Source organism: Astyanax mexicanus, chromosome 2, assembly GCF_023375975.1.
Source record: "Astyanax mexicanus isolate ESR-SI-001 chromosome 2, AstMex3_surface, whole genome shotgun sequence".
Classification (NCBI taxonomy): Eukaryota; Metazoa; Chordata; class Actinopteri; order Characiformes; family Acestrorhamphidae; genus Astyanax; species Astyanax mexicanus.
In genome coordinates, this window is record NC_064409.1 from 7,042,032 (window position 1) to 7,060,101 (window position 18,070).

The 18,070-nt window shown below is 36.8% G+C and overlaps 1 protein-coding gene across 7 annotated transcripts in view; it reads right to left on the reverse strand.

Moving 5' to 3' along the window:
- The window catches only part of sbf1 (SET binding factor 1), an 85,132-nt gene that overhangs the window by 32,953 nt on the left and 34,109 nt on the right, over positions 1 to 18,070 (reverse strand). For 4 of the 7 annotated variants that reach the window (XM_022671857.2, XM_022671860.2, XM_022671863.2 and 1 more), the window contains 10 exons: positions 17,836 to 17,865; positions 13,980 to 14,085; positions 12,092 to 12,224; positions 11,156 to 11,264; positions 9,290 to 9,403; positions 3,248 to 3,325; positions 2,054 to 2,167; positions 1,365 to 1,493; positions 462 to 560; positions 78 to 288 (listed from right to left, as the gene is read on the reverse strand). In XM_022671857.2, the coding sequence (XP_022527578.2) occupies positions 78 to 288; positions 462 to 560; positions 1,365 to 1,493; positions 2,054 to 2,167; positions 3,248 to 3,325; positions 9,290 to 9,403; positions 11,156 to 11,264; positions 12,092 to 12,224; positions 13,980 to 14,085; positions 17,836 to 17,865 (1,123 nt within the window). The remainder of the gene's footprint in view (positions 1 to 77; positions 289 to 461; positions 561 to 1,364; positions 1,494 to 2,053; positions 2,168 to 3,247; positions 3,326 to 9,289; positions 9,404 to 11,155; positions 11,265 to 12,091; positions 12,225 to 13,979; positions 14,086 to 17,835; positions 17,866 to 18,070) is intronic. The other 3 variants (XM_022671865.2, XM_022671862.2, XM_022671859.2) reach the window with 1 other exon arrangement.

Below are 18,070 nucleotides of genomic sequence, written 5' to 3' on the forward strand. Positions count from 1 at the left end.
ATAGATATTGATGTACCCAGTCCTAATCACATGATCCAACTACCTCATATTTGCCCATAATATTAAATCACACTCACCCAGTGGAGGTCCGGAGGGCACCATCTCCTTCAGTTCAGACTTGACCACAGGTGGGGCTGTTCTAAGCTTGGCGGCAGCGTGGTCAACGAACAGCTGGACCGCCACTTCATCCAGCTGTGGAAAGGAGGCCTGGGTGCCATGAGGCCGGGACACTGCGTTGTCTGACGGCCGCTGCACTTTGTGCATGGCTACAGCCGGATACGGATTCTCCTGGAAACGGAAGAAGGATTAGAGAGGGAAAAGACCAACAAACAAACAGAAAACTAAATTCTAAAGAAATCTTGTATTTAAATTAAGTTAAAAAGATGCCAAATTAAGACCCTGCTTAGACAGAATGCAACGGGCACTATACATTTTGACCTGAGGTGGAAAATTAAACATACGTTTTTGAAGAGATGTTCAGCCAGTTCTTTTATGTGTTCCATCACTTTGTGGGCATCGCCGTGCTCCTGCCGGATCCGCTCCACCTCGTTGGCAATGAGCTATGGAAAACAAAAGATGAGGAATGTCAGATAGAAGGAAAAGCGGGGAGATATTAAACATCATGCCATACCACTTTACCACCATCATTATATACAGTCCAGTCAGAATATTATGACCACCTTCTTGTTTCTAAATACACAGCTCTGGAAAAAATGGAATAACCCCGATTGTCCTCCACCAGTCTTACACACTGCTTTTGGATAACTTTATGCCTTTACTCCTGGTGCAAAAATTCAAGCAGTTCAGCTTGGTTTGATGGCTTGTGATCATCCATCTTCCTCTTTATTATATTCCAGAAGCTTTCAATTTGGTAAAATCAAAGAAACTCGTATTTTTTAAGTGGTCCCTTTTTTTTCGCCAGAGCTGTATATATATTCTCTGCATATTATTATTTATTATCCTTTTTTTTTACCTGTTTTTAATGGTTCAGCACGCCACAGGACCACCACAGAGTAGTTATTATTTGGGTGGTGGGTCTTTATTATTCTCAGCACTGCAGTGATTAGCACTAATTAGCATGGTGGTGGTGTATGAGGTGCAAGTGTGTGTTGTCCTTGTACGAGTGGATCAGACACATCAGTGCTGCTAAAGTTTTTAAACACTGTGTTTACTCTGTATTAGATATTCCACCTAAAAGGACCAAATTGTAGATTTTAAGTAGTTGTAGTTGTAGTTTAAAGTGCACTACAAAGTGCGATGTAAATAAAAATACAGAATGAACAAAGTAACAAGGAGGTAGTCGTAATAATCTGACTGGATGTTGTAAATCATATTTAACCTTTAATCTAAAATCAGAAACTCACATCATCAAACAGGTCTGTGGACCTGTAGGGCGGACCCCTCTCCGACACAAAACCTGCGAACGCCATGCCGTCCAGCACCTTCATCAGGAAGTCATCCTCAGAAAGTGCGCGCTGGCCCAAAAAAGCAGCCTGTGGGAAGAGCACAACAGACACGTATAAATGAGTGTGTTCAGCACTGGCTGGAGTTTAGAGGAATACTTCACTGAGAAATGCTTACTGCTAGCAGCATATTAAAGACATCTGGGGCTAATTAGTATGAACAGATTTAATCCACTATCAAAAACACTGACAGTATTTAAGCACTTTGAATAAAAAATCTTACAGCATCAGAATAAGGTTTTGACCAGTATACAGCTCAAAAAAATTAAGAGACGACTTCAGTTTCTGAATCAGTTTCTCTGACTTTGCTATTTATAGGTATATGTTTGAGTGAAATAGTTATTCTATAAACTACAGACAATCATGCATCTTGGCATGTTCTCCTCCACCAGTCTTACACACTGCTTTTGGATAACGTTATGCTACTCACTCCTGGTGCAAAATTCAAGCTGTTCAGTTTGGTTTAATGGCTTGTGATCACCCATCTTCCTTTTGATTATATTCCAGAGGATTTTAATTTGGTAAAATCAAAGAAACTCATTATTTTAAAGTGGTCTCTTAATTTTTTCCAGAGATTTATATAGTGGTACCTTATGGAAGCGGATGACGGGCTCCGGGTGGATGCGTATGATATGCAGACACCAGCGGTAGCCCTGGAAGAGCTGAGCAAAAAGCCACAGGAACACGGCACGGATCTCCTTGTCCTACGATGTGCAAAGAAATAATATATTTTATCATCACATAACACCCTCACAACGACAGATTGCAAAAAGATGAATATTCAATGAACAAACCAATAATAATAATAAAAAAAACATTAAACATAAAAGGAAGAGATCTTGAAGCAATAAGTTTAAATTGAATATAATCTAAATGTAAAAGGCAATCAGCCAAAAGTGATTTTAAGGTGAATAAAATATAAACAGTATAAGTATAACAAAAAAAGTTTTAAAGCTATCCCAATCCAGTTTTTTGCCCTTAAAATTGGAGCAACTCAATGCTAAATCAGGTTCCGATTTCACAAAACCACATGAAAAGCCAGGTTCATACAATGTATTGTTTACGCATTGTGATCAGATTACAATCAGATTACTCAGACTATATTCACAGGTGGTCAGTCAGAAGCTTCTAGATACTACTAGATATGCTCAAGTAAAATCACAATGCGCACAGTGCTAAACAATTTTATATATTTTTTTGGCTTAAGACTTTGATGTTGATACTGTATTTTTCACATTATAAAGCACACCATCAATAAACGTCTATTTTCTGGTCTATTTTCACATATAATGTGCATCGGATTATTAGGCGCATTATGCAATACTAGTAAGGAACAGGGGTGTAGTCATGTTTTCCTTCTAAATTCAGCAGGTCTCGCCACTGCAGGGTGGTGGTGGTTGGGCAGTTAACAAAGATTTCGCTCCCGAAAACTGCTTATATGGGTGAGTAAAGCGCTTCTGTTTATTTAAAGTAAGCTTAAATTGCTGAATATGTCCAGCACTAAGGTTGGACCATTAGCATTAGCATGAGCTAGCCGGGGTTAGCAGCAGGCAACAATCCAATAATTACCTCTGAACAACGAAAGAGTTAGCGCTTAGCGGCTAATGCTAATGCTACTCCAGTCCCGGCGCTGGAGAACTAAACACTTCAGTGAGGTGGCTTTACTGGTCCTTACAACTTGACTGGTACAATTCATACATAAGGCGCCCTGATTATTTTTGAAAAAATTAAAAGATTTTAGGTGCGCTTTATAGTGCAAAAAACAAACAAACCGGTAAACAAACCTGGATCTTCAGAGCAGAGGGCTGTGTGGATGAAGGGGGAAAGGCCTGGTCTGCCACCTCTAGTTCTGGATCCAAGACCTATAAAACACACACAAAAACATCACATCATGTAATTATGAAACACATACAGTATGTACAATAACTAAAGTATTACATGTTAAATGCTGTTAAGAGAGGCCAATCATATATATATATATATATATATATATATATATATATATATATATATATATATATATATATATATATATATATATATATATAAAATACATTACACACCCACTGCATTCAGTCCTTAAGACATAAGCATTGTCCTCAACATTACTGCTGTGACTGTCTGCACCGCAAAGTACTTTATTCATAAATTAATCATGCAATCCAGTCCACTAGACCACAGAGCACTCACTCCTACACTGTAGCAGTTCTGGTGTTGATGTGGATGCCTTGCAGGCCTGAAAAACACACTCAGTTAACTGCAAGGAAAAGGAAAGGTTGGTGTGGTGCAGTGGATAACACCACTGCATGCCAGAGAGCTACAACATCACGTGGGAGACTGGGGTTCTATTCCCAATCTGGGTGACTATACTGATCAACACCTACTAGAGTCTATGTGCAAGACCCCTGGTCCAGCAGGCTAAGTGCTGCCACTATGATATGGAGATCGCGGTTCGAATCCTGTTCATGTAGCTTGCCTTCAGCTGCCAGAGCCCAGGTGGGTAGATGGCGCTCTCTTCCCACATCACTCCAAAGGGTGATGTCGATCAGCACAAGGCATCTGTGAGCTGATGTATCGGAACCGAGTCGCTGCGCTTTCCTCCGAGTGCTGTGCTGTGATGCTACTTGGCAATGAAGTTAAAAAAGGGGCGGTGGCTGACTTTACATGTGTCGGAGGATAAAATAATCATCAAAACCTAGCTCTAACATGAGTTTATTAACATAACACTAAAAACAATGTCCTTGCCAACAAAGCAAATTTGCACTATTTGACCTTTTTTTTTTATTCTGTATGTATTTATTTGTAAATTGCTTGACAATCCACAGCTGATAATGTAATCAGAGGTGATCATTATTTTATATTGCAGATGTTCAGAGTTGTTATGTAAGCATGTGTTTACGGTAAGCAGTAAGCGAGGCTCATCACTGATTGGAAACGGCCACTGGCCGTTCAGAATGAGGTCAAAGGCCTGCAGGATCAGATTCCGTGATTCATGGGTCACTGAAATATCTGCTCATTGTAAAACAGTCCTCAGCTGAACCGGAGTCTCTTCAACTCCAGGCAGAAACGACATTTCCAGAACATGGAAACAAGCTGCCAGAGTCGGGTCGCACATGAGCAAGTGATGCTGTTAGTGTTTTGAAGTCATCTAAGCAAAGGGGGGGCTTTCCAGGTCGGGACCGGAGAGCATTTCCAGAACAGTGTGTGGATGTTTAACAGATCAAAGCACTGTTTTGTGTGTAGTATTTTTGTGTTCATTAGCTTTCCACACACACTTCAAGTTTAAAAGAAAACGAAACTAAAACTTGTGGATTTAGTTTATTTACAGTAAGACACAGATCACAACGAGACTCAAATGCAAAAGCCATCTGGAAAAAGTATTGAGTTTCACATTCAACTAAACCAGAACAGCTTGGCTGCAGGTCTTTGAGTTTAAAGGCTTCAGACAGTCCTTCTTTAAACTGAAAGAAAACTTGTAAGGCAAGGCCTTTTTGCTTTAAGGCTCATTTATACTCCCTTTATGAATGAAAGTAACAATTTTAATATTTATGTTTAATATACAGGGTTCTTGCACCATTTTAAAAGTCAAATTTAATGCTTTTTAAGACCGTGTTAAGACTTAAGAAAAAAATAATTTAAGACCAAAAAATAGTCATAATTTCTTTGGTAGAAAATGATTTATTGTATAGGAAGTTAAAACTTAAAAATTCTGCAGGCTAAAATTATGTTATTTGTTATAGTTTTAGTCAAGACTTATCTTGATCTTCCAGTTAGCTAGCTTTCCGCTAACGTTAGCCAGCTCGCTGATGAAGTTAATAAGTTAGCATGTTAGCTAGCTAACTTGCCTCTAATGTTGGCTAGCACTCTGCTAAACTTAGCTAGCTTTTGGCTAATGTTAGCTAGCTTTTCGCTAACCTCAGTTCTCTACCCAGTAATGTTAGCTAGCTCACTGCTAATATTAGCTAGTTCTCTGCTAACCTTAGCTCTCTTTCTGCTAATGTTAGTTATCTAGCCACTGAAGTTAGCTCTCTCCCAGCTAATGTTAGCTAGCTCTTCGCTAACGTTAGCTCTCTCTCTCTGCTAATGTTACATAGCTCTTCGCTTAATGTTAGCTCTCTCCCTGGTAACGTTAGCTAGCTCTGCGCTAAAGTAACCATCACTGTCCATATTATGCTTCTATATCACAATTAATATATCTTTTCTAAAAAGGGGGTGGGAGATATGGCCCTAAAATAATATCACGATATTTTATGGTATTTTCGCGATTACGATTCTCTTAGCGATATGACAAAACATTAATAAAAATATATATTTTTTAAGAATACACTACTGCAACAAAATGAAAATTAAATTGTACTATTGCTTTGGCACACTCTTAACTGAAGATACTAAAAAATCTATGAATGATATCAGATAATTATTAATATAATATAAATGATACTGGACAGATATAATCTGTCTTCTAGATATACATTATTGGAAATAAGAACAACGTGAATTTTTCTTTTGCTAAACACAGCAAAAAAAGTAGTACCGTAATGTGGGTGATATGGTACAATATTTCAGGGTATAATATTATTAACAATATTAAAAAATGACCAAACACAATTCCACCCTGTCACACACACTCAGCGTTATCACGCAGGCCTGCATTCTCACTTTGCAGACAGGCATCCATATTCAAGGCGTTCCAGAATCTCTGGCATAATTCCTATCAGTCTGACTAACCACAAACAGCAGGGAGGAGACAGAGCGCTGTCTTATAACTTTACCGCTGTTAGCATTTACAGCTCTTAACAACTAGCATATAAAACTCCTCAAGTGAGGCTAAAGTCTAATTACAAGAAGAAAACAGGAAAGGAAGTAAAGCACAGCTGAAAAATCCCCTCAGGCAAAACAAACTCATTCAAACCCATATTAACCAGAAGGTCAAACAAGCTATTTAATCCCACCTATTGCACAATTACCATATGGCAGCTTTCATATAGGTATATTTTACAAACACCTTTTCGGACACTGAGTAATTCCATATCAAGGCAGCCAAGCCCTGTAGATATAAGAAGAGCACGATGCCAAGGTAAATAACCTTCCCTTTCATGTTTTAAAGACAAACAACGATAACAGGGTTCTTGCTAAATTTGAAAAGTCAAATTTAATGCTTTTAAATAACTTTTTTAGACTACAATAAATATAATTTAAAATGTAAAAAATTTAGTCATATTTTCTTCGGTAGAAAATAAATAGTTGTATTGGAAATCAAAACTTAACATAGCTAATTCGCTGCTAACATTACAACGTTATCTTAGCTAGCTATCCACTAACCTTAGTTCTCTCCCCGGTAATGTAGCTAACTCTCCGCTAATGTTAGTATGTTAGCATGTTAGCTAGTTCACTGCTAATGTTAGCTAGCTCTCCACAAACCTTAGTTCTCTCTCCAGAAATGTAGCTACATGACTCGCTGCTAATGTTACTATGTTAGTTAGCTCTCCGCTAACCTTAGTGCTCTCTCCAGTAATGTAGCTACATAATTCGCTGCTAAAGCTACTATGTTAGCTAGCTCTCGCTAACCTTAGTTCTTTCTCCAGTAATGTAGCTACATAACTCATTGCTAATGTTACTATGTTAGCTAGCTCTCCGCTAACCTTAGTTCTCTCTCCAGTAATGTAGCTACATAACTCGCTGCTAATGTTACTATGTTAGCTAGCTCTCGCTAACCTTAGTTCTCTCTCGCTGTTAGCTAACTCATGCCTAAGTTAGCATGTGCTTTCCCACCAGCATTAAAAGCACAGTCTGAAAATGTAATACCTACAGCAAATTTACAGTAAATTTAAGACAATTTAAGACATTTTAAGGACCCTGGATAAGCTTTTATTTCACTCCTTTGAACTTTACTACTTCACACATTGGTGAATCACCAGCTTGTGCATCTCTCTGTAACCATTATTATATATAATAGTAAAAAGATAACAATCTGAGCATAAACGTGCATACTCTAATTCAGCTGTATCGTGAGTAGCAAGTGTAGGTAAAATAATTAAAATCCCCTCAAGCATTCCTCAGTTCCACAGTACACAAACATATTGATAAGCTCCCGCGCTTTGTTTGCTCACCACCACAAAGCGATAATGTTATGTCCACAACTGAACTTTGAAGCAAACCATAAAGCGACAATAAAACTACGTAATACAACCCTACTTACAGTAACTCCTCCAACACGGAAAGCTTGTATAAATAGCCAGGTCATGTGCAGGGCCATAAAAGTCCTTTTAAGGAAGCCTTTTCAATTTAAATTTTCATGGGATGTATATATAATACTAGGGCTTTTCCCCTTTTATCTAGAATCGTAAGAAGTTGTAAATATAAACTGGCTACTGGTCCAGAAGACAGTGTGGAACACTAATGAGCCATTAATGAGCCACTAAACAAATTCCCATTCTAGGACTTTTTTTTTTGTTTATAATAATGCAAAATCTCCACTAAAGTATTAGTGTGAATGTCTATTTAATGTCTATTTAAAAATGTTTCTAACTATTGTCCGTCTTGCTGCCTCCTGGTGTCGCAGTGCTGTTAGCCAATCAGAATGGATATGTTTGCATGTGTGAATATTAATGAGCAGGAGCTGAAATCCCATCCTTTCTCCCTGTCCACTCCTCCACCGGACTAAAGCAGCATTATACCAGATCACCAGAGCACTTTTTTTTCACAGCTCACAAGGCATTCATTCATTCATCCTAGAGATAACAACTAGACATTTAAAAATTAATAAAAAACAACTGAATAAGACATTTTAACTTTACCACTTCAGTGTTGGAAGGAACTTCCTTGTTCACTCCACAATTTTAAATCATGTTCCAACCGACTTCAACTGAACAAACAACTACATATCTCCTCACCATCGCCAAAAAGATCAATACACTCAGAGGAGAGCGTTAAATACAAATAACAGATACAATATGGCTTGCTCCAATGGTAAGGACTTTCCATTAGGGCTGCAACGATAATTCCAGCGTTAGCTGGATAAGTGTTGGGGAGATACTGTACTCTGTCCTCTTCATTAAAATTAAGTTATATTTTATAACTACAGACTTCATAAAAAAAAAAGAACTTTATTTTCTTAAAGACAAACAATAATTTCAGGAAGGTTTCTCCTTGGAAACAAGTCAGAAATGAAGAAAATAGAAATATAATCTCCTGAAAATAACATCCAGCCTGTGTGAATGTTTCCTATAATATACTTTGTGATTTTTAGATTAATATAGGTACGTCAAACTATCAAAATGTACTGCAAAACTGGTTTTAGGGCCTAAACGTTTAGCTGTCTTTACCAGTAGGAAATACAAATGAAGGGCATGAAAACAATTATTCGCGACTAATCGAACAAATAATCGTCAGATTAGTTGACTACAAAAATAGTCATTAGTTGCAGCCCTAATGTCCATTATTGCAATATCGAACCCATCCAGACTCTTCTCTGTGCTAGAGGACCATGGTGGTGGAACAAACTTCCACTGGGTATCAGAACAGCAGAATCACCTATAGTCTTCAAAACGCAGACTGAAGACTCATCTTTTCAAAGAGTTCTTAAAATAACCTTAAAAAAAAATCTTCTAGGGTTCTGAACATGATCAAGCTTTGTGTATCTCTTGATCCTAGTCTCGTAGTACAAACTAGCAATTAACATTCTGAAACAATAAAGCACTGTTGTAAGACGCTCTGGATAAGGGCATCTACTAAATACCTTAAGTGTAAATGTAAATGTAACCTGCATTATTAATTGAGGTAACATTTCTACCAGCATGATGAAAGTTTATAAAAGGTTTGGTTACCATGGAGAGGGCCGTCTGTGTGTGCTGCAGAAGAGGCTCAGGCAGCAGAGATATGTGTACGCATTCTGGGATCGTCACGGTGCCTCCGTCCAAATCTGCAATGATCACATCCAACTGCAGAACAAACACAGAAACAGAAACACGGTATTAAAAATGTACAAGCCTTGAGACAGGATATGACTGAATACTGATTTATAACACCGCTCATCACTCTATCACTATACTGGTCCATGAACTGGAGTAAACTATCTAAAATCTAAACAACAGTAAGTCATATCAGATCATGCTTTCCACACACAGCACCATCATCTGTCCCGATCAGATACAGAACCACTCTGCTCTGTTATCACCTCCTCATTAGAGCCCACAATGCATCAGAGATTCACATTAGGATAGGCAACCCAAGGCTTTTACCCAACACCCAATTATCTGTGCACTTTGAACCTGCCTGAGGTTTTATATCCATAAAAAAGAACGTGATCAGTGTATTCTGAATCTGTTTTGCTGATGTTACAGGAAATTACAATGACTAAGCTCAACTATCCATCATTGGTTTTTCATTTAGACCCATTTACTGCTATACTGTAAAACTGCGAACATGACCCATTAAAGAAAGGCAAGCTCAGCAGAACATGCTTCAACTTCAACAAGACTAATTTGGGTCAGGAATTTCACATTAAAATTCCTCAGTGGTTAATATCTTAAACTCTAAACCAGCAAAATAGGACAGAGTCCAGGATGCAGTAACCTCCTGGCCTTCGGCGCTGGCGAAGCATCAATAGATCTTATATAACTTAAAGGAAACTTTCCCTCAACTATTTGTCTTCACATTTTTGGTTACAGTAAACGGCCACTGACTGTTAGATTAGCAGTCCAGAGACTACGCCTCAAAAAAAAAAAAAGTGAGTAAACATGCAAACGTGATACGGCCCTGCTACTTCATTTATTACTCATTACTCTGAGCAATATCTAAGCTAATACTTAATGTCTGGTTCTGTGCCTTGCTCCAGTCTTGCCCTGTATTTTTTGCATCTACAGCTCTGCAAAAAAAATAAATAAATAAGAGACCACCTAAAAATGATGAGTTTCTTTGATTTTACAAAATAAAAAAAACTCAGATGATCACAAGCCATCAAACTGAACTAAAGCTGAACTGCTTGAATTGTTGCACCAGTGGCATAAAGTTTTCCAAAATCAGTGTGTAAGACTGGTGGAGGAGAACATGATGCCAAGGTGCATGAAAACTGTGATTAAAAAACAGGGTTATTCCACCAAATATTGATTTCTGAACTCTTAAAACTTTATAAATATGTATAAAATCTTTGCATTATTTGAGGTTTGAAAGCTCTGCATCTTTTTTATTATTTCAGCCATTTCTGCAATTATCTGCAAATAAATGCTCTAAATGATAATATTTTTATTTGAAATTTGGCAGAAATGTTGTCTGTAGTTTATAGAATAAAACAACAATGTTCATTTTACTCAAACATATACCTATAAATAGCAAAATCATAGAAACTGATTCAGAAACTAAAGTTGTCTCAATTTTTTTTCCAGAGTTGTTTATAGATTGGTCCATTTATAAGAAAAACAGTTCTGTTAATACCACCATCCTAAACATTATCTAAAAGCCTCAACTAATGCAGAAAGAAGTATAACAACCTCACATTCCCACAATAAGTGCTTTTCACATGATAAAATGCACACAAATTTTCCATCTTTTGAATAGACATTTAGAGTAATTTAACAATCATACCCATTTTATATGTCACAATGTAACACCTCAAATTGCCATTTTGATTCATGCAGAACTGAATCATTCTCTTCAGGACAGTCAAATGATAAATCAGAGAAGGAGCATCGTACCAGTTCCTGTGTCTCAGAGCGAAAGAAAGAGTTGACCCCGATGATGAAGGGCGTTGGGGTGCTGAGAACCTCCAGCAGCTTTCCAGGCAGAATGGGGACATAGGTAAAACTGAAAGAGATGTTTTACTGGTGTTAGTGGCAAAATGGAAAATAACTGCTGTAATACAGATTTACAAGCACAAAACTGTTTATGGAGAGAATATCAGGAGGTGTTGCAATGTGTTGCCAAATAAAAAAAAAAATACATTTACATGGATCAGAGGCTTATTAAAAACAGGAAAACCCAGGGTTTGTGTACTTTTTAACCATTACATTTTCATGACTTTTCCATGACTTTTCTATGCCTTTAAGGCAAATGTCATGACCATACGATTTTTAAAACAGTGCAGACGTGGACAATAAAACCAAATTTCTATAAAACTATAATTGAAATTGATTATAGTAGGCCTAAAATGAATCTGACACACAATATTTAATAATAAAATGTGTGTCAGATCCTCAGAGCTCCATTGTGTCGGGCTAAATTACTGAATTAACTCTAAGCTGACGTATGTTAGCTCAAAATAGATTTTCTTAATTGATAAACTGAAACAAAGAGATTTGTAGACAAATTTCCATGACTTCCCCAAAACTTTCTGGGTATTTTTTTTTTCCCAAAATTTATCCAGGGCTGGAAATTGCTATTTTTGAATTCCATGGCTTTTCCAGTTTTTTCATTACTGTACGAACCCTGCAAACCTAATTAGAGATATAAACATACAAACACACATGCACACAATACACAAACATACACACAATCTTGAGATTGTAGATTGGAATGTGTTTGATAATTGGAGCGCTTGGAGAATCTTGAGATTGTGTGAGTATTTGATACAATCTGAAAAAGAGCTCCAACATGTTTCACTGCTTATATACCCAAAACACACCCATATATACCTGTATTTGAGTGGGAACATGATGGCCAGCAGGGCTCTGCAGGCGTCGGTGAGCCGCTGGTAGCTCTTAGAGAGGAAGAGGATCTTGTGCTCCGTCAGCGCAGCACAGAACAGATACAGAACATTCACAATGCCTGCAGACAGAGAGAGATCATCAACATGCATAATAAATGAAATCATTTTACATACGACATGTGCACTCACTGAATCTGAAAGGAGTATATTAACCTCGAGTCGATCGAAAAGCAATTTAATTACAAGCTCAACCTGCTCCTCCCAGCAGTTCTAAACACACTTGTATAGTCACACATAAAGTCATATATGTCTGTTCAGTGTAACACAAAGAGCCTGTTTGCCAGGACATCAAACAAGGCATGAAGCAGTGCAAACTAATTCATTTTTGATAAGGTCACTATCAATAAAAGTGTCGGAAAATAAATAACACTACAAATTACACAACCATGAACTCAGATAAGATCATTTGGTGTTACAGTGGCATGCAAGTTTAGGCACCCATGGTAAAAATCCCTTTACATATCTGTTAATGTAAATATTTCCAAATGGCAAAATAACAAGATTACTTTTCATCTCCATAGTTAAATGATTTTTAAATCATCAGTACACAGTATTTAGTATTTGTTTTTAGAACAAATAAGGCTTGTTAAGATGTTCCTTAGGAAACGTCTGATAAAACTTCTAATCTGATAAAACAGTAAATTCCTTCAAAAGGTTTATTTTGGAAATCATTTATTTTGGTCTTGCAACCCTCCTCTGTTACTGATAATGGCCAATCAAAAAAAAAAAGACAAACTCGTATTTAAATATTTTCTCATAGAATTTTCTTGATTTATAGAAAAGCTGCAGATTTTTGGCACAAGGTCTGGTTTGAAACTTGCATCACCTGGTCTAGGACTGAACAATTAAATGAACACTTATCACAACAGAGACCTTCAGAACTTCTAGTTCATGTTAATTATACATTTATTATCAGCAAAGGCAGCTTTATTTAATTGTTTTGTTTAGTTTAGTTTTTTTTTTAGCCGAAGATGGTTACAAAACTTGTGATATTTAAACAGCATGTTTAAAAGCAAGTCCACTAATTCCTTTGATTTTTTCTCAAGAAAGTCTTTATTTAAAAAAATGGTTGACTGCATGTTCAAATAATCTAATTATATTACTCATTCCTGTTACAGAAACTCACTACTGTTACTGGCACTCACTCCTGTTACTTTTTATGTTTTAAGGAACAGGACTGAAAGCTGAAGGAGGGAACTTTATTTTGGTTTTCTTAGAAGGTCTTCAGAAGAACCAGCTGATGTCACTTCCTGTTGTAGATGTTTTTACATGTAGAATGTTTCAGATGAGGTAATGTGTTGAAGTAACAGGACTGATTAAAACTCAGGTACACAACTAAAATGTGTATTTTAACTTAAATGCTATGAATTTACTAAGGGGAAAAAAGAATAATTTTCTTTTGCATTGTTGTGTGACTCCAAATCCTCAAAATTCTATGTTTTAATTTTTTTTTCATCTCTGAAGAATTTTAATAATTATATTTCATGGTAAAGTTTATAGTTTGAGAGTGGTTACAGGTAAGAAATGCTGTTTTTTTCAGTGTTCTAAATAGTTTTTATTAATGTTTTTAATTACATATCTTACTTTTGCAATTAGGTAAATGTAAAAGACACTTGCTTAATGCTTAAAAATAAAATGTATTTTAAAGTTATTTTGTGTGCACATTTATACAGGTAATTTCCAGTGGGGACAAAAATGGCACCCACACTGTGGAAAGGCCCGTACACATTTAGATTTAGAAAACTGAGCAATAAAACCTGAATAAGAAAATGAGTGATGTCACGTGTTTTGCAGTCAGGCAACATCAATCTTACCAAGCTGCCTGAAGAGCTGGGCCACACTGCATCCACTCACAGGGAGCGAGTCGTTGATGGGTGTCTGGATGACCTGCCTATCTCCTGCCCCTAAGGTGATGGTCCTCTTTGAGAAGGAAGTGATGAATGGAGAGAAGCAGAAAAAGAGGGAGAGAGAGAGACAGAGAGACAGGGAGAGGGAGGGAGAAGTAAAGTGCATAGAAGTGAGAACCACACAAAATATGGATGGCTTTAAAAATAAAAAATAAAACACAGATGTAACAGCTCCATGACAGCACAAGTGATCTGGATTAGTGTTTGTGCAGTGGGTGAGAGTGAGCACCCAGAATGAATGGAGGTTAATCAGACGGGAGGATTAGCAGCTACGCTACAACATGTCAAGCCGGCCATTCCCACCACAATTAACACACCACAAATCAGCCATCGGTTTCCAAGCTCAAGGCACAGGGTCAACCATGTTCCAGGATTAATCACCGTTATCTTTAGTAGATAGCAGGTACAGGCCAGATTTGATGTACTGTTATTCTGACAGTTGTTATTAAAGGCTTTATGAAAAAAAAGCTGTTTTATGAAAAAGAGGCTGCAAAATAAGAAAGTATTGGCCAAGTGCCAATTAAGATTATCATATAGAGATAAAATTAGATTAGATGAGATTAGAAAATAACATACATCAGAAAATATCATTTCAAGTCACACCAAGCAGATGGTAAGTTAGATCACAGTCAGAAAAATGAAGTGTGATATCAGGGTAATATCTGTGTAACAATCTGTGTTAGCAATATTTCCCACAGTTAACACTGTACACACGTCAAACCACTGAGTAAGTGTGAGTTTAATGCAGAACTGCAGTATATCATGCAATAGAACTCATTACTACATTCAAGGGCTGAATGATCAGGGACAAATTGCTAAATATGTACCATATTTTTCACACTATAAGGCACACTGTGTTATAAAGCGCACTATTAATGAATGTCTAAGTAGCGGAGTAGCTAAAATGTAAGTTAAGCTAAGCTAAAAGCAAAATATCCCAATATCTCCAGCACTAAGGCTGAAGCATTAGCATTAGTGGCTTGGGGTAAAAGAGCCATTAAGTGAGAAGGGTTAAAGCAGCATCAGGGTAGTGATGACTGACAAGGTCCTTATTGATCATAATAACAAAGCTGAATGAGCCCATCAATTTTCTTTATCAATTTTGTTCCATTGTGATGCAGAACATGTTAGCGTGTTAGCTAGCTCACGCTAATGTTAGCTAGCTCTCTGCTAACCCTAGTTTTCTCCCTGGTAACGTAGCTAACTCGCTGCTAACGTTAGCATGTTAGCTAGCTAGCTGATAATGTTCGCTAGTTCTATGCTAACCTTAGTTCTCTACCCAGTACAATTTAAAACCTTAATTATCAAGATTTTAATTTGACTAGTTTTCTTGCTTTAATCAGGGCTAACAATTTACTAGCCATATGCCAATTGTGTTATGCAAAATTGTATAGTGGCAGGCAGTATACTATAAAAAACTAAACCATTTAAAATGTAAATTTCAATATAAAATGATTCATCTTTCAGCCCTGTTACATAGCAACTACTTGCTCATATATAAAAAAAAAAAAAGAAAGTGTGAAGAAAGTGTCCAAACAAAACCCCCTTTTGAAAGAGGAAGCTCTGGGTTAAGACAGGAAGTTGCAGGTATGACTGACAAATTAATTGGTCTTCCCAGAAACATCAAGAGAAGTGAGTAATGGTTGGTGGATATGAGGTCATCAGTGTACACACACACACAAACCCGGTACAGCACATTTAAGCATCAAGATCACAGAACCTGCTCATCACAAAAGCCACGCAACAGGTTTACAAGCCACAATGCTAATACCCAGAGATACTTATGTCAATAGCGAAAGAATCAAATCAGTATTTTATCAATTATATATGAATAATAATTTGTTTGATGCTGCTCAAAGTTCCAAATAAAAGCTGATAAAGTAAAATATAAAAACTGGAAATATTTTAATGTCCATCTTTACCATCTACAACTGTATTCTTGTTTGTCCCCCCCAAACAAACCCCAACATGAGAATACAGACTAAGCCCTCTGTCTGCAATTTGCATTTAATTCATCTGACTTTATATCCTTGTGTGTGCACTTTTTTATTTTGAAAGCTCACAGATACAGATGGAAGAAGCTTTTATTACTGAAATTATATATTATATATATATAATAAATAAATAAATAAATAATATATATATATATACACTGCCATAACACAACAATACAGCTGAATGGTAGGAAATAATGGAAACTTTTTTTTTGTCAAATAAAATAAACTGCAGGTATTCTTTTTTTATACCACTTTTTGCACTAGACTATGATACAAATTAAATAGTCTAAATTATTTTTAACTCATTGTCAAAAGCAACATCACAGTTTGGTATAACTCATTTCACCCTTTTACTTTATTTTGGTTGTCAAATATTCGATGTATCCCTAATACTGGGTAAATCTGCCTCTGGAACGCAAATAGTTTTAAAAAATTACAATATTATTTATTGTAGTAATACTTAAGAAGTAATACTTTCTATGCCAGCTTAGGTACCAGGTCCATTATCATGAACCGCAGCCCCACCTTATCCCAGTATTTGATATAAGCATACGTGGGTAATCAAGTGGCTTTCACACAATTGTGTATGAATAAAGCTGTGTCCATGCGCCAGGGCCAGCAGCTCACAGCACTGTAAACGCAAAAGCTAGCAGCATCAGAAGCACATGCATCCACCTGCAGCCACAGCAAACTCCGCATCCCCGTGCATCAAGTTTATGATCCAGTCAGTGAAAGAGTGCTTGTTAAAATCAGGTAGGGCTGGGCGATATTATAAAAAAAATAATAATTTTTATATTCTTCAAATTCTTTACTAATTAAACAATTTAAAGTGAAACACAAGATATTGTTTCCATTATATATATTATATATAAAAGTAATTATTATTATATATATTTTTTTTACAAATAGTAAGCAGACCCCTTTAAAACTAACCTCTTTGTATTTCAGTTTAGAAAAAGTGTAAAATATGAAATTACTGTCACAGTTCTTTACAGATTTCTGCCAGAAGCATGTGTCTATCTACTGAGACTCACTCTGGTCGCTTCTATATGTAAAGACAGTAAAACAGTAATTTGATGGGGCTCTGGGTGGTCCAGGGGGCTAAGCGCTGCCACTACGATCAGGAGATCGCCGGTTCGAATCCTGTTCATGTAGCTTGCCACTGGCTACCAGCAGTGATGGGAATAACGGCGTTGAAACAAATGGCGTTACTGGTGGGGGTTACGGGGCAAGTAACACAAAAGTAACGCAATAGTTACTTTTACTGGTAACTAGTTACTTTTATAGTGGACTAACTCAGTTACTTTTTTGAAGAAGTAACTAGTAACTATAACTAATTACTTTTTCAAAGTAACGTGTCCAACACTGGCTACCGGAGCCCTGAGGGACCACAATTAGCCTTGCTTTCTGTGACACTATTCGCCAATGCAATGCTGACTTCACATGTATCTAAGGAGGCATATTCTAGTCTTCACCCTCCTGGTGTTGAGGCATCAATAGTTAATTTGATTAACCACCCAACCCTAATTTCAGCATAAATAAAGTGTTAGTAAGAGACTGGATCTGGATGTCTTGTGATCTGATTCTGAAGGTTTAGTGAATCTCAAGGTGTTTATATATATATATATATATATATATATATATATATATATTTTTTTTTTTTTTTTTTTTTTTTTTTTTTTTTTGATCGTAAGAGAGAAACCCAGAGAGTGGCAGCAGCATGGAAAGTGACAGGAAGAGCTAAACACAAAATGATTTCGGCGTACCAAGCTCTCCTCACTGTCCTCCTGGCCTGGCTAGATTAGCGCCACACATACATAAAACACACAAATAACACACACACACACACGCAGATACACACGCAGGCACGCACACACAGACACATCACACGCAGGCACACAGACAAAAGACCATAAGAAAGAGTTAAAAACACACCAGGATTGGAATAAAGAGCAAAAAAACACAAATGCAATAAATCATATAAGTAAAAAAAAAAAAATC